General features: G+C 36.7%; 2 protein-coding genes across 2 annotated transcripts; one reads left to right on the forward strand and one right to left on the reverse strand.

The window, feature by feature from the left end:
• LOC109831686 (G2/mitotic-specific cyclin S13-7-like) lies at positions 500-3,598 on the reverse strand. The gene is made up of 9 exons (XM_020399065.1): positions 3,412-3,598; positions 2,907-3,057; positions 2,757-2,820; positions 2,478-2,660; positions 2,264-2,389; positions 1,927-2,175; positions 1,278-1,436; positions 1,008-1,186; positions 500-922 (listed from the first exon to the last, which is right to left on the reverse strand). Exons 1-9 carry the CDS (start codon positions 3,452-3,454, stop codon positions 760-762), a joined length of 1,317 nt encoding a protein of 438 aa, XP_020254654.1. The 5' UTR covers positions 3,455-3,598; the 3' UTR covers positions 500-759.
• Positions 5,889-12,412, forward strand: LOC109831687 (gamma carbonic anhydrase 1, mitochondrial-like). Its single transcript, XM_020399066.1, has 5 exons — positions 5,889-6,120; positions 9,155-9,298; positions 9,397-9,522; positions 10,557-10,708; positions 11,818-12,412. Exons 1-5 carry the CDS (start codon positions 6,006-6,008, stop codon positions 12,097-12,099), a joined length of 819 nt encoding a protein of 272 aa, XP_020254655.1. The 5' UTR covers positions 5,889-6,005; the 3' UTR covers positions 12,100-12,412.

Raw genomic sequence — 13,169 nt, forward strand, 5'->3', positions numbered from 1 at the left:
ACCAAATTTGATAACAGGGTAAATGTTAAGGACCTTTATTGATGAGTTTCAAACATTAACAACCCCAAATGAAATCGGGCTAAACATTAGGGACTTGTAATAAAGTTTTGCTTTTTGCATACCCATGATTTTATTATATATGCAAATAACAATTTATCAGGGCCTAAAAGATTAGTGTTTGGTGTAGACATTATCTGCATGATTACTGAAAGATGTATTCAAAGAGACTGCCACAGTTCAACAAGAATTAGCTAAGACCCATACTGCATTCAATTGCAAAACTAAGCAGTAATGAATTCCTCATAAAGAGAACCAAATTGAATTAATCTCTTCAAATATTAATCTCTTCGAAAAGAATCTGGCAAAAAAAAAACAAGGTGTATTAATTAGTCACTTCGAAAAGAATCTGCATGATTACTGAAAGATGTAACCAAAGAGACTGCCACAGTTTAAAAGATAAGAATCTGGTGCAGGTTCATCTGAAAGAAGATGTATTGGAAAGAAATAACTAAAAGCCATATTTGCATTCAATTGAAAACATTGAAGTAAATTATTCCTCTCAGAAGATGCTTGACCAAGCTGAAACCAATTCAATTCAAATATTAACTAATCTTAAGAAAAGAATATTAAAGATATAACAAACAATCCTGTGGTTATCATCAATAGATGACTTGTATCCTTCCCCCAGTCAGGACCAAAATATGTTGCCAGTAATACACACTCACTCAGACCCTTCATCGTCAGTAACAATTTCACCAATCAGAGCAAAGCGGAAGAAGCCTTCAACTCCTCGAACACCTTCACTGCCGGTTGATTCAACGCCACAGCTCCAAACTGGACGCTCGAGTACTTCTTGTACACTGCTTTCAGCTTACTCTCTGGTGCAGCCGAATGAGAGTTAACCAAAATCTGAGCACAATCCCTGCAACCAAATTCAATCATCAGCCCACAACAAAATCGAACTAGTTATATAACACGACGACTCGTTAATGAAGAAAAGAACATACAATAGTTGTGGCTCGGAGAATCCAGAATGGTGTTTGAGAGTTTGAGTCCACAATGGAGTCTTCTTTAAAGTGCATCGAGCTGCATAGACTGCAGAGGCAGCAACCATTGATGGGCAGTATCTGATCATAGAGTATTGTAGCAGACCCAACTCGGCAAAGAAGAAGACCATGTGTTCTAACTGTTTCAATGGATAAAATGAAATGGGGGCTTTATTAGCATTTAAGATTGAATCAAGATAGATATAGACTGAACCAGATTTTTTTTCTTACCTCTTTATCACACATTGCAGCCTTTATGAATCGCACGAGAAATACGTATGGAGTTGGAACGGTTAGGCTCCATTCGAGTCTGTTCAGGATTGATTTCTCCATGCCGAGTATTTGGCCTTGGCTGTAAGCTCGGTCTGATATGCATATGAAATCCTCAACCTGTGATCAAAATTTGTACGGTTATACTTATCAGTTTTGCAAGTCATCTATTCAATAAATAATTTGCTATGGTATTTCAGGTTTTCAGTAATTTGTGATGCCCAGAAGATAGTTTTCAGTAGTTTGTGCATTTGTTAAGTTCTGATAATAACTCAAATATTTGCTGGTATGCACAAGAACCCTTAACCTGTGCACACAATTAGTACGGTTCACTAGTCATTTTTCAGGGTACACATTCAATAATAATTTGCTATGCTATTTCAGTACTGAGGAAAAATTACACTGATTTACAAAGATATGCAGCTGAATAATAGTAACAATAATGATGAGAACCATAATTATCATCAGTAATCTAGGATTCATAGTACTCAGAAGATAGTTCTCAGTAATGTGTGGAATTTGTCAAGTTCTGAAGGTGATTCGAAAATATCAGGCACAATTGAAAAGGAACTCAGAAAAAGTACTAAAAATTACGGGAAATTATATATACCTGTGGTGCCCAAATCTCCTCATACTTGGAGGCAATGAGCATGGAGCTCACCCCTACAAGCTGCAGTTCTCTCCTCACTACATGTTCCATCGACAAATACCGATCGATTATATAAAATGTAAGATATAGAGTCTCTGGAGTTAGCTCAAATTTATGATGCACTTCAATTAACCAATCTCCGAGAATGGCCCTCATCTTCTCATTAATCTCTACCTGAGAGTCCATATAGTCATGAGGCCTGCTTGCATTCTGCATCACATAAATAATAAATACAGTTATGATCAAGATAAAAGAAGTGACAGATCGCTAATGAATTGAATTGAATAGAGAATCAAACCTCATGAAGCTTATAGAACTTGTATAGATCCTCAACATAGTCCACAACCGCCAGCTGATCATCAACATCTGACGCATCAATATCCGCTACAGGGTCTTTGACTTTCTCAGCAATTCCGCAAGCAACCTGTAACAAGAACAAGCGGAATCCAAAAATAAGTTCAAAAGGTCAACATCACAATTGAATCAAAATGAGAAAGATTTGATCTTGTTACCTTGCTACGAGCACTGAGGACCGAACTCATCGTGTTAACCTTCTTCTTCTTCGCGGTCTCATTCGAATCAGGACTGATCTCAATGACAACCTCAGGCTTGGGCTTGACTGTGGCCTTCGGCTTGGTTTCTTTAACACGAGGTTTTCGAACTGCTTGTCCATCAACAGCAAGATCTACTAGCTTCTGCACATCACAACAAAGATACCAACAAGAATCGAATCAAATTTATTCGCAAAACTATAAAAAAATCCATCATTCTTTGTTGTAATAGGGTTTTACCTTGTTCTCAATTGCGACAGCGGCCGCAGCTTGGGCGTTTGCGAGGAGTTGAGCACCGAAGCTTCTGATAGAAAAGATGCATTCAAATTATGGATCAAGAACATAAGACAAGAATTACGCAGAAAAACATGGTTTGGGTTTTGAGACCACCTTGTAATTGGCCGAGAAATCTGAGGCAATGGCTTTCCTTCGACGACAGCAGGGCGGGCAGGCACGAGGTTTCCAATATCTCCGAGGGCTCTGCGGGCCTTTCCATCAGGACCAGGAGCAGCATTCTTCGCCTTTCCTTTCGGTATCCCACCTGATGATCGAAGAGACATGCCATCAAACATCACAATCGCAGGAAATTTGTCCCAAGAAACAAAATCACCATAACGATCAAAATTAGCAAAAATTAGCGGAATAGGAACGCAAAGGGGCTTCTAATGTGAAGCAGATGAAGACCCATTACAGAGAACGATCCCAAAAATGATTAAAACTTGAAATTTGAAGGAAAGAACAAAAACCCTTCAAAATCAAAGAAAGAACAAGAAAAAAAATTAAGAATAGATGAAGACCCATCAAAGAATTTGATTGGAAAACAAAAAAAAAAGAAAAACCAAATCAATGTAACAGCAAGAAACAAAGAATCTCCAAGAGGGCTATTTGAGATTACCTCTCTGTTGCTGAGGAACTGCGACTTGGTGCTTGGTGGCCATGGCTGCTCCTGCTTCTTCTTCTTCTTCTTCTTCTCGAAAGCAAAGAAGAGAAGGATCAAAATTCCTCCTTTTTCTCCTCTCTCTCTCTTTGTTCTTTCGAACTCTTTACTGCTTTTTTTTACGAGAGGGGGTTATGTTTTATACAGCGAGGAGATGATTTTGGACTGGGGACTTTCTTTTTATTTTCCTTAGTTTTTGGTAAGCGGTGGGCTCTAACGGTCTAATTCGTTCGAATCCTCAACGGTCGAATTTTCTTTCCTGTGTGTGTAAGTGGGTCGGGTCGGGTTTAGACCCGTAGTTTGCCCGTTCCTCTTTAATGGCCTGCATTTGGATGGGTTCCTAATTTGGGCTTCCGTCTGCATTTAAAAAAATTATTTTCTTTGACATCTGTATTTTCAATGAAGTGCCAATGTTGGGATTTTGACCTGCTATTACCTCTTAATTTATTAAAAACCAATACTTGTCCGAAAATTATGATTTTATGCATTTTTTAAATAAAAAATTCCGGTGAATTTTCTTGTTCCGAACTGATTACGTAGATTTTACTGATGAAACTTCGATGGTTTGGTTCCGTTTTATAATATGTTGGGGATGAAATTAATTTGAGAACTTTTAATTTGAGCCCATCATATCTCTATGAAAAAAACCCCTCTTATAATCTGAAGTGACAAGATGACCATGGTGGTTTATGAAAAAGACACAAATATCCTTGTTTATAGAAATTTTTGGTGAAAGTTGTTTTGTACAAGAGAAAGGGATGAGGAATAGAGTAGGGAAACACGTATGCTTACGGTTTTGCAATGAGTAATCTGGAGGGGGAAAAGAATTTTTCCCGTAAAAGGGAGTTATATGAAATGACAAAAATATCATCTTATTATTTGTAGAGGCTAGATGATCGTGGCAGTTTACCAAGAAGACAACATTACCCTCATCTAAAAAAAATTTAAAATTTTGGTGGAAGCTGCTCTTAGCCTCTTAGCCAGCTTTCAACCCTAAGAACGTGAGTTATTTGCCCACCACGCTTTCCACAAAGCGTATTTTTTTATTAAAAACTCATTTTGGAATCGAACCCAAAATCGTGATAGTCATATTGGAACCTCTAATCATCCAGGTCACCCACGGTGGGTTCTACGGTAAAACAAGTTTGCAAAAAGCTCCCCAAAAGTTTGCAAAAAGCCTATAATAGTTTATTAAAAAACCCTAAAAGTTTACAAAAAACACCCCGAAAATATTATACATATATAGTTACTATAGTTAAATGGGCAAATAGGCGACCCGTTTATTAAATGGGCGGGCAAAAACCCGCTCATTTAAATAATGTTAAATGAGCCATAAATGGGTAAATGGGCAAAACATGCCCGCCCATTTATGGCCCGTCCAGTTAAAACTCATACCCACTCATTTAACATCTCTAGTTCTACCACGCTTCTCTAACAAAGTGATTGATATTTTACTTAGATCTATCAAGTTAATTGACCTCTAATTTCCCATTATGCATAATGGGCTGTATAAACAAGTGGGTATGAAAAAAAAAGTGAACCCAATAGGGTCTAGCCAAATTGATAAGCTGCCTATGAGTAGTATTCCAATGTCTAGGGTTCAACTCTCCAGAGAAGCACCCGCAAAAATTTATTTTTCTACAATAGTGGAGAAATTCTCTCGTCGAACCGAGAAAGAACAAAAAATAAAAAGAAAGAGTGAAATGGTAGCAACATTACCTATTGACTCTCGTACTAAGTTCGAGATTTTTATATATAGTGTAAAAATGAGAAAGCTTTCGTAAAACGTCACAATCTCACAAATAGATTCTTCATCTTTAAATCCAAAAAGTTTAGATTCCTCCGGATCTAAAATTAAATTACTTCATTTCTAGCCATCAATATATTAATCACAGTTCAACAACTATCATTCCTCTTTATGTAAACTTCTTTTTTTCTTCCTTTTTCCCTGGTGGAGAGGAAAAAAAAAATCAATTAGCCAATGCAATTTATATGGAGACATTAATTAGTGAAGCCAAAATCATGGGCAATCACGAGAAACTACCGGAAACTTTGAAGAAATCCACGGAAAACCGAATCATAGTTTTATGATGATAACTTGAAAGTACAACACGATTATTTGAAGGTAACATAAAATTCACGATAACTTTATGACTTTCTTTGAAAATCCATCATAAAACATATATAAATATCGACTGTTTATTTTGTGGTAGTTTAACAGTAGTATATATGATATGATAGTTTTCTCTTGGTTTTTTGAAGTTTATGATAGTCCTCTCCAACACGTATAGTTTCGTTTTCATAATTTTGTGAAAAGCCTTTAAAATGTTTCAAGGTAATTTTGTGAAATTTATCTTCTTTTATCTCAACACGTGCGCGTGCATCGCACGGACCACACACCCGTTGGTCATCCCTTTTCTCCCCCCAGAGTCCAGCCACCAGTACCCCCTTTGCTTCATCTCAATCCCCCACGCAAAAAAAAAGAAAAAAAAAACCCTAATTCCCCAAATCAAACCCCACGATTTGGGGATTTGATCAAAGAGTGGCCGATCATGGGGACACTGGGGAAGGCGATCTACACCGTGGGATTCTGGATTCGGGAGACTGGGCAGGCCATGGATCGCCTCGGCTCCCGCCTCCAGGGCAACTACTACTTCCATGAACAATGTAAGCTTCCTGCTCACCGAAGCCCTAATCGGGCTCGTTTCATTGGTTTTATTAGGCCGTAGGACCTCGAGTAGGGCGTCCCTGATGAAAAGATTTCGCCTTGATTTGTTCAGCTCAACTTAAAAGAAATTTAGAATGAGTATTGGTGAACGAGCAGTCATGGGAATCTAACTTGTTACCACTGACTCTGAGATTACTCAGATAATTTCTTATTTTAATCCTTCATTCTTGCGAACATTACTGCTATGGAGTTACTCAAATTTGCAAATATGCGAACCTGGACGCAGTATTCTTGTTTGGGTTGGTGATTAGTTGCTAACCTAGATGCAAGGCCCTATTCCCAATAGGATTTGGGTTCCCATTGTCCGACGGAGATGAGGACAAAACTCAAATAGGAACTCATGCTTGGAGGGGCTAATCGCAAGTCCAGCGAGCATCACAATACTTGTCGGGTGGGAACTACCCATCGGATCAAATCCAATTTGATTTCGTCCAGTGAAGCAGCGACTTTGAGGATCATATTCACCTATATCGTCTGATCTATATATGTGCCCCTATGATCTGTGAAATATTGGTTTTTTCTACGACTTGTAGAGATTGTTTGAGAGTGATTGTGCTTGAGATTTGGAGAGTGATTCTTCATAACAATTACTAATGGTATTTCATATAAAATGTTGTTATAGTCTTACCATCTAGGATGACAATTTCTCTGGTGGAACCAAGTACTGTTCTATTGGTGGTGTGTTCTTGTCTATACAGTTGTAGAGGTGGGAGCGAGCTAATATAATGCAAAACAAGGAACGATAATACTACTTGTATCTGCTTAACTGTTAAATTCATTATGAACCATGAACTTGGTGCCACAATTTCTATGTTTTAACCAACATTTGGAAATTAAATTGTGTTTATTATCACCCTAAACGAGAACTTGATGCAACATTTGCTTCTAACCTTTCGGATTTTGAGCTACCTTGCACTTCTGTACTCTACGAAGCAATACCTTGATGCGATAAGATGCTTATTCGCTTTCAATCTTTTGTGTTAAGTTGTCTTTCTTATAAACTTCTTGCTCAACTTAAACCCTTCTCACTGTTGCCAATGTATGTCTGGTGCCAGTTCCATCGGACACAAATAGTCAAGCCCTATTTTGTTTATACAAGGTAACACGGGAACCTTCCGGATCCTGTTATGTTTAAGTCTGTGCTCATTCTACTGTAGAGCATACTGATTTCTATGTGAATTTAGTCTTTTTGATGTACTCATTCTTATAGAGGCAATGCATGTAAAATTTTAGCATATGTAGGGGAACAGTTGTTGAAGAAGGAAATTGATGTCAGTTCCTGATTATCCCTAGAGATCATAATAATAATAATAATTGGGTGGTATCAAAGTCCAGATGAATTTAAACCAGAACTATAGTCAGTTTCCATTTTTGTCCTTAATTACTGAGTTTTAATGACCTTCTAGTTGATCATCTTGCAAATTGTTAATCCTTATTTAATACTGCAAAGCTGGGATCTTGTACAGAGATGCATGTCAAGTGTCAACTGCAAGCCCACTCTAAACAGCAAATAGTATGTAAAGAAAATGATCCTTTACCCTGATTTCATGTGTAAGGTATGAATTGGATTGCAGCAGATAGTACTTAATAGTATCTCTTTGCCTGTCACTCGACATGACAAATAGTTTTCTCTGTGTACACTATGCATATAGAGTGTTCACATGGAGAAGGTCCTTGAATCTATGAGAGTTTAGGCAAATATAAGTCTTAATAGTCCAAGATGCATGATACATTTTAATAATAAATTAATAATAAAGGTTGTGCCTCAGTTGCACGAGCAAAATAACATATGTTTGAGGTTGTCATATTCCTTAATTGTTCTTAAGGTATAAAATTAACCTTTAACCGGCACTGCAACTTCAGAGTTTTAGTGTAGTGGCAGTGACCTTTGACATGGTGTTAGAGAGCAACTCAGGTTTGAATCTTACTAGCCACAAATTTCTAAAGTGGATTTAAAAGAAAATATTGATGTGTGAATTGATGTTTCGCCCCATGAAAGAGCCCTCAACCTACGACGACATGTTAGAATATTAAACTTATAGCCCTCAACCTACGACGACATGTTAGAATATTAAACTTATAGCCCTCAACCTTCCCCACAATATTGGAGTTCTGGTGTAGTGGCTGAGACCTTTGCTAATTGCTATGATCATCATGGAGATATATATTGCTTAATGGAGGCACTAGCTACCTTCTGTTTAATGTTCTTATATTTTTGCTCGTAGACAAGCATAATAGCTAAAAGTGTAAAACTTACATTTAAAATGATTATCAGATTATGTTTTGGAGTGTGTTCTTTACTCATATAAAACAAAATCCAAATGTTGTGTTATGTATACATTCCCGGTGGCAACCATCCATTCAAAATCCTCCTTGGCTTAACAGGCAAACATTGATCAACTTGGCACATAAGGTTGCTTGCTTGACTGTTTCTCGCACAACCGCCTAAGCAGAAATCTGTTTAAGCTTGGCATAAAAGGAGCAACTATGTTTATTCTTGTCATGTGGACCGTGGTTTACTATTCAAGAGGTTTGTAACACAACCTTGAACAATCAAGTGTGCGACCCACATTGCCACTGCCACATGTGAATCCCTAATATTTGTGACTTTTAAGGCTAAGTTTTAGACCCGTCTGGATCATCCAATTCTATGTTCTACACAGACCGGGTATATTGAAAAAGGTTGCAAGTGTATGAAATTATTAAACCATCTTATGAAAGCTATGATCTATAGACATGAACTAAGTGTCCAAAATCTAGATATAAGCATATGACCATATTTGTAGATTTTATAAATATGTGTGTACATATATGATATATTTTGCTTTATTATATGCATGAAACAAAATGCAATTTTTTTAATAAAAAAACCATCATTGAAAATATATCTCATTCATCTAGAAGTGTCATTCTTCATTATGGACAAGTGGTTTCATTTTCTGAATTCATGGATATCAATGTCTTATATTTCAGTGTCAAGGCATCGGACACTTATGAATATATTTGACAAAGCACCCAGTGTTGACAAGGACGCATTTGTGGCTCCAAGTGCTTCTGTTATTGGAGATGTTCAAGTGGGACGGGGGTCCTCAATTTGGTATGGATGTGTATTAAGAGGTATGTTTCATTTAGTGAACAATTGTTAGTTGATGCTTTTATTTTATTTTATTTTATTTTATTTTTGCTGAATGGAAATTGTTTTATTTTTTGCGCAGGTGATGTTAACAACATCAAGGTGGGATCTGGAACTAATATTCAGGACAACTCTCTAGTTCATGTAGCAAAATCTAATTTAAGTGGGAAGGTATTACCAACCATTATTGGAGATAATGTTACTATTGGTAAGTGCAGACTTATTCCCTTCTTCTTTTTACTGTAAAGATCCAATTGAATCTATGACATTAAAATACTAACCTGCACTGCACATGTGAGCACTTGGACTGCAGGCAAGAGATGACAACACTCTCCCACCCAAAAAAAAAAGCACCCACCAGACACACAACACACTATACTGAAAAAGATAAAGGGGAAAAAACACGCTGATCCCCACACAGAAAAAGAGCAAGGTACTATAATCAAATCCACACCCCAAATTACTATGAAAAATAATATAGAGTTGATTATGGAGCTGAGTTCCAAAGCGAACGCTCTGCTATTTACTAATTTAGTTTCCAGTACCATCTGTCGTCCTGACATAGACTTATGAGTCAACAATATATTTCGAGTCAAACAAATTATGGTAGGGCTAAAATAGAGTAGATGTATTAATAACTATAGTAGGGCAACTGAATGAGAAAATGAAACACCCACTGGATCCGCTTCAAATTTTAGGAAGTACTGTATATTCAATCAAATCATGGTTTTCCAGACCATTTAGACCACTGTTATCCAAATATCACAGTTCACTATTATACTGTTAGCAATTTCAAATATCCAGTTAGTGCACTATTTAATATCCAAGCTATCAAAATAAACCGTAATTTACTACTATAGGCTGCAATGGATGTTTTAATTTTTCAATTTCTATTTTTTAAATAAATAACAATAACTTCTTTGAGCACTTACATGGGGAATTTCCTTGTTTGCAAAAGCTCATTTACGCTATTACATACAGTACATACACTCTAAAACTTGTTAACTTGAATGAATCTGTAAAACAAAGAAGATAAGAGGCAACAACAAATTTATTCATCTTCAAGGCACATTGCAAGACAACGGATAGAAGAAAAATGTCAGGGAAAATGCTTTTAACTGGAGCGATGGAAGGTTTCTTTTTCAATTAGTTTAATCACTGCAAGCACAGTCTAAACTTGAAAATGATGGATTTATTTTTTGATTAGTAAAGAGGCCTTTGATAAGAGAGATCATTTATCAGGTCATAGTGCCGTTCTTCATGGGTGTACTATTGAGGATGAAGCTTTTGTTGGTATGGGTGCTACACTGCTTGATGGGGTGGTCGTGGAAAAACATGGCATGGTTGCTGCTGGATCCCTTGTGAGACAGAATACAAGGATCCCTTGTGGAGAGGTACTCCTCAATCTATTTTCTGTCATAAATAGAACCATAGTGCCCTGAATTGTTGCAGATTAATATATTTGCAGCTATTTCAGCAGATAATTTTGCATAAATATTTTTTATTTTATTTATTTTGGTTTAGATGTCTTCATTTGTATCCAATTGATTGATTACAGATGTCAATAACGTTTGCATTTATTATATGCAATATGCATTTCTACATCTTTTTTGCTATCTGTTTAATTATTATACATTTCATTAGATTAGACACATGACAGTGTACCATGGAATTCTATGTGACGGAAGAAGTAAAACTCTCCTGATAATAAAAAAGTGAAAGAATTGTACAACGTGAACATTTTGTTTGAGATTTTGATCTTTCCTCGGTCATGAACTGTACATTGTTTCTAAAAGTGGTCTGAATTTAGTACGGCCTCAGTTCAAATATGACATGTTTGGAGGAACTTTCTATTGAACAATTTTTCGAGGAAAAAAAAGCGTGCATCTGTTCTGGATTTTATAACCATGCTGAAATATATGGGTCTCTTGCAAAGCAGCAGAACTCCTTGAACCTGTAGTGGAGATTGGCAAACATATTGTTTTTGTATTTGTAGTTTTGTACCTAACATGAGTCTAACTGAAATCTTGACCTGTTTCCAGTATTTAAGCACATGCAACGTTTTCTGTTTTACGCGTTTAGTTCTCGATAGTCTAAAACCCTCAAAGAACAGTGTTTTTTTCCTTTTCTGTTTTGTGATCTTTTCAGTTTTTATTGCATGTTGATTGGTGCACAAGATTAGGATATATAACTTTATCAGATTATTCTCATATACTTCTTTGCGCATGATTCAATAAGCAAATGTTCTTATGGTTCCTGGTTGACTCATTGTCATAGATATTCTTAGTTCATATGTACTTTGGACCATTAAAATTCCTAGTATTTTATGAGATATTCGTCTAAGGAGTAATCATATTTCTTTTAGACCTTTTCTAGAAAGAAATAAAATGTGTCCTAGAAGGAAATAGGTGGTTTCATTTAATATCTCAATCATTTCACTTGATGTTCTATGAGCTTGAAGTTTTTGTTGACCAATTAAAGAAATCTAAAGATCAAATGACAGGTTTGGGCTGGTAATCCAGCAAAGTTCCTCAGGAATCTCACTGAAGAAGAGATTGCGTTCATTTCCCAATCAGCAGTAAACTACGTCAATCTTGCCCAGGTCCATGCTGCTGAAAATGCAAAGACATTTGATGAGATCGAGTTTGAGAAGGCGCTTCGCAAGAAGTTTGCTCACAGAGACGAGGAGTACGATTCAATGCTCGGAGTAGTTCGTGAAGTCCCACCAGAGCTCATACTTCCTGATAACATACTACCAGGCAAAGCTCTGAAGCCATCACAATGAATCAATCCATTGGACTGATTTCTTGTATGTTTGTTGTAGTTTGATTTGCATCTTTGAAGAGGATGGTGGTTTTATTTCTTTCCACCCCACAATAATTTTTAAGATCAACCCCAGCAGCTATTGAGCTCGTGAGATTCTTGATCCTTGTTGTTACATTGAAATCGAATATTTCTTGATTATGTTGCCAAAAATTGGCAATATTGGCTGTATTATCAGCTTTATGTTGTGTGTTGCAAATGTGAAGCATATTGTTTCTGGAAGGGAAGACTTGTTTCTATTAATAAAGGTCTATAACTACGCTCTCCTGTTTGAATTGCTTAAATTATGTATACCCGGAGTATCAATGGAATGAATGCACTAATAATGAAAGGCTCAGACGTACTGTGGAGGTGTATGCGATTTTGTAATGTTCGACTTTTGTACATCCTCTGTTAGCTTCAATTTGTTTAAGATGATATGCTATCTTTTTTACTTTTTTTTACGGGGAACCTCCCACGATCTTTGGGACCATGGTTATCATACCTTTGGATGTGGCTAAGGGGCAACCCCACGCACGGTCTCGAGTATTTTAGAAAATTAAGTTTATATGAGTGCTCTTCAAAAGAGTTTAACCTGAGATCTTGGAGTACTACTCATAGACAGTTTACAAACTCAGCTAGAGTTCTGCCAACAAGTCTTTTACTTGTATACAATTTGTGCTCCATTTGTTCCTTCTCCATTTCCCGTCCTTTGGGCCACAGTAAAAGGGATTGCATTTGTCGTCCTCATTTTAAACTTTAAGGGTTTTTATTTTTAGGCCCAATTGTTTACCATGATTTATGTATAAACCCAATAACTTATTTTTGTATCATTGAACCCAAATAACTTTATGTATTTATCTCTAAACCCAACTTCTAAAATACAATACATACATATGTGGGCCCCCTTAAATTTTTTAAAAACCCAATTATACCCTTCTCTCATATCTCCCGGGTTCTAATTTATGTGGGCCCCTTAAATTAGAAAAGCGCGTGGGGCCACAAATTAAGCAGGAGATGCATTTTCTGATCGTGTGGGGGCCACAAATGGGG

This window comes from Asparagus officinalis, chromosome 2, assembly GCF_001876935.1.
Source record: "Asparagus officinalis chromosome 2, Aspof.V1, whole genome shotgun sequence".
NCBI classification, from domain to species: domain Eukaryota; kingdom Viridiplantae; phylum Streptophyta; class Magnoliopsida; order Asparagales; family Asparagaceae; genus Asparagus; species Asparagus officinalis.

Excerpts from the sequence above, each read along its gene's own strand:
- LOC109831686 (XM_020399065.1), bottom strand. The coding sequence starts at position 3,454 with ATGGCCACCAAGCACCAAGTCGCAGTTCCTCAGCAACAGAGAG. Across the intron at positions 1,437-1,926 it reads AGGAGATTTGGGCACCACAG|GTTGAGGATTTCATATGCAT; the intron begins GTATATATAATT and ends TTTTGATCACAG. Across the intron at positions 1,187-1,277 it reads CTGCAATGTGTGATAAAGAG|TTAGAACACATGGTCTTCTT; the intron begins GTAAGAAAAAAA and ends CCATTGAAACAG.
- LOC109831687 (XM_020399066.1), top strand. The coding sequence starts at position 6,006 with ATGGGGACACTGGGGAAGGCGATCTACACCGTGGGATTCTGGATTCGG. Across the intron at positions 9,523-10,556 it reads TGGAGATAATGTTACTATTG|GTCATAGTGCCGTTCTTCAT; the intron begins GTAAGTGCAGAC and ends ATCATTTATCAG. Across the intron at positions 10,709-11,817 it reads CAAGGATCCCTTGTGGAGAG|GTTTGGGCTGGTAATCCAGC; the intron begins GTACTCCTCAAT and ends ATCAAATGACAG.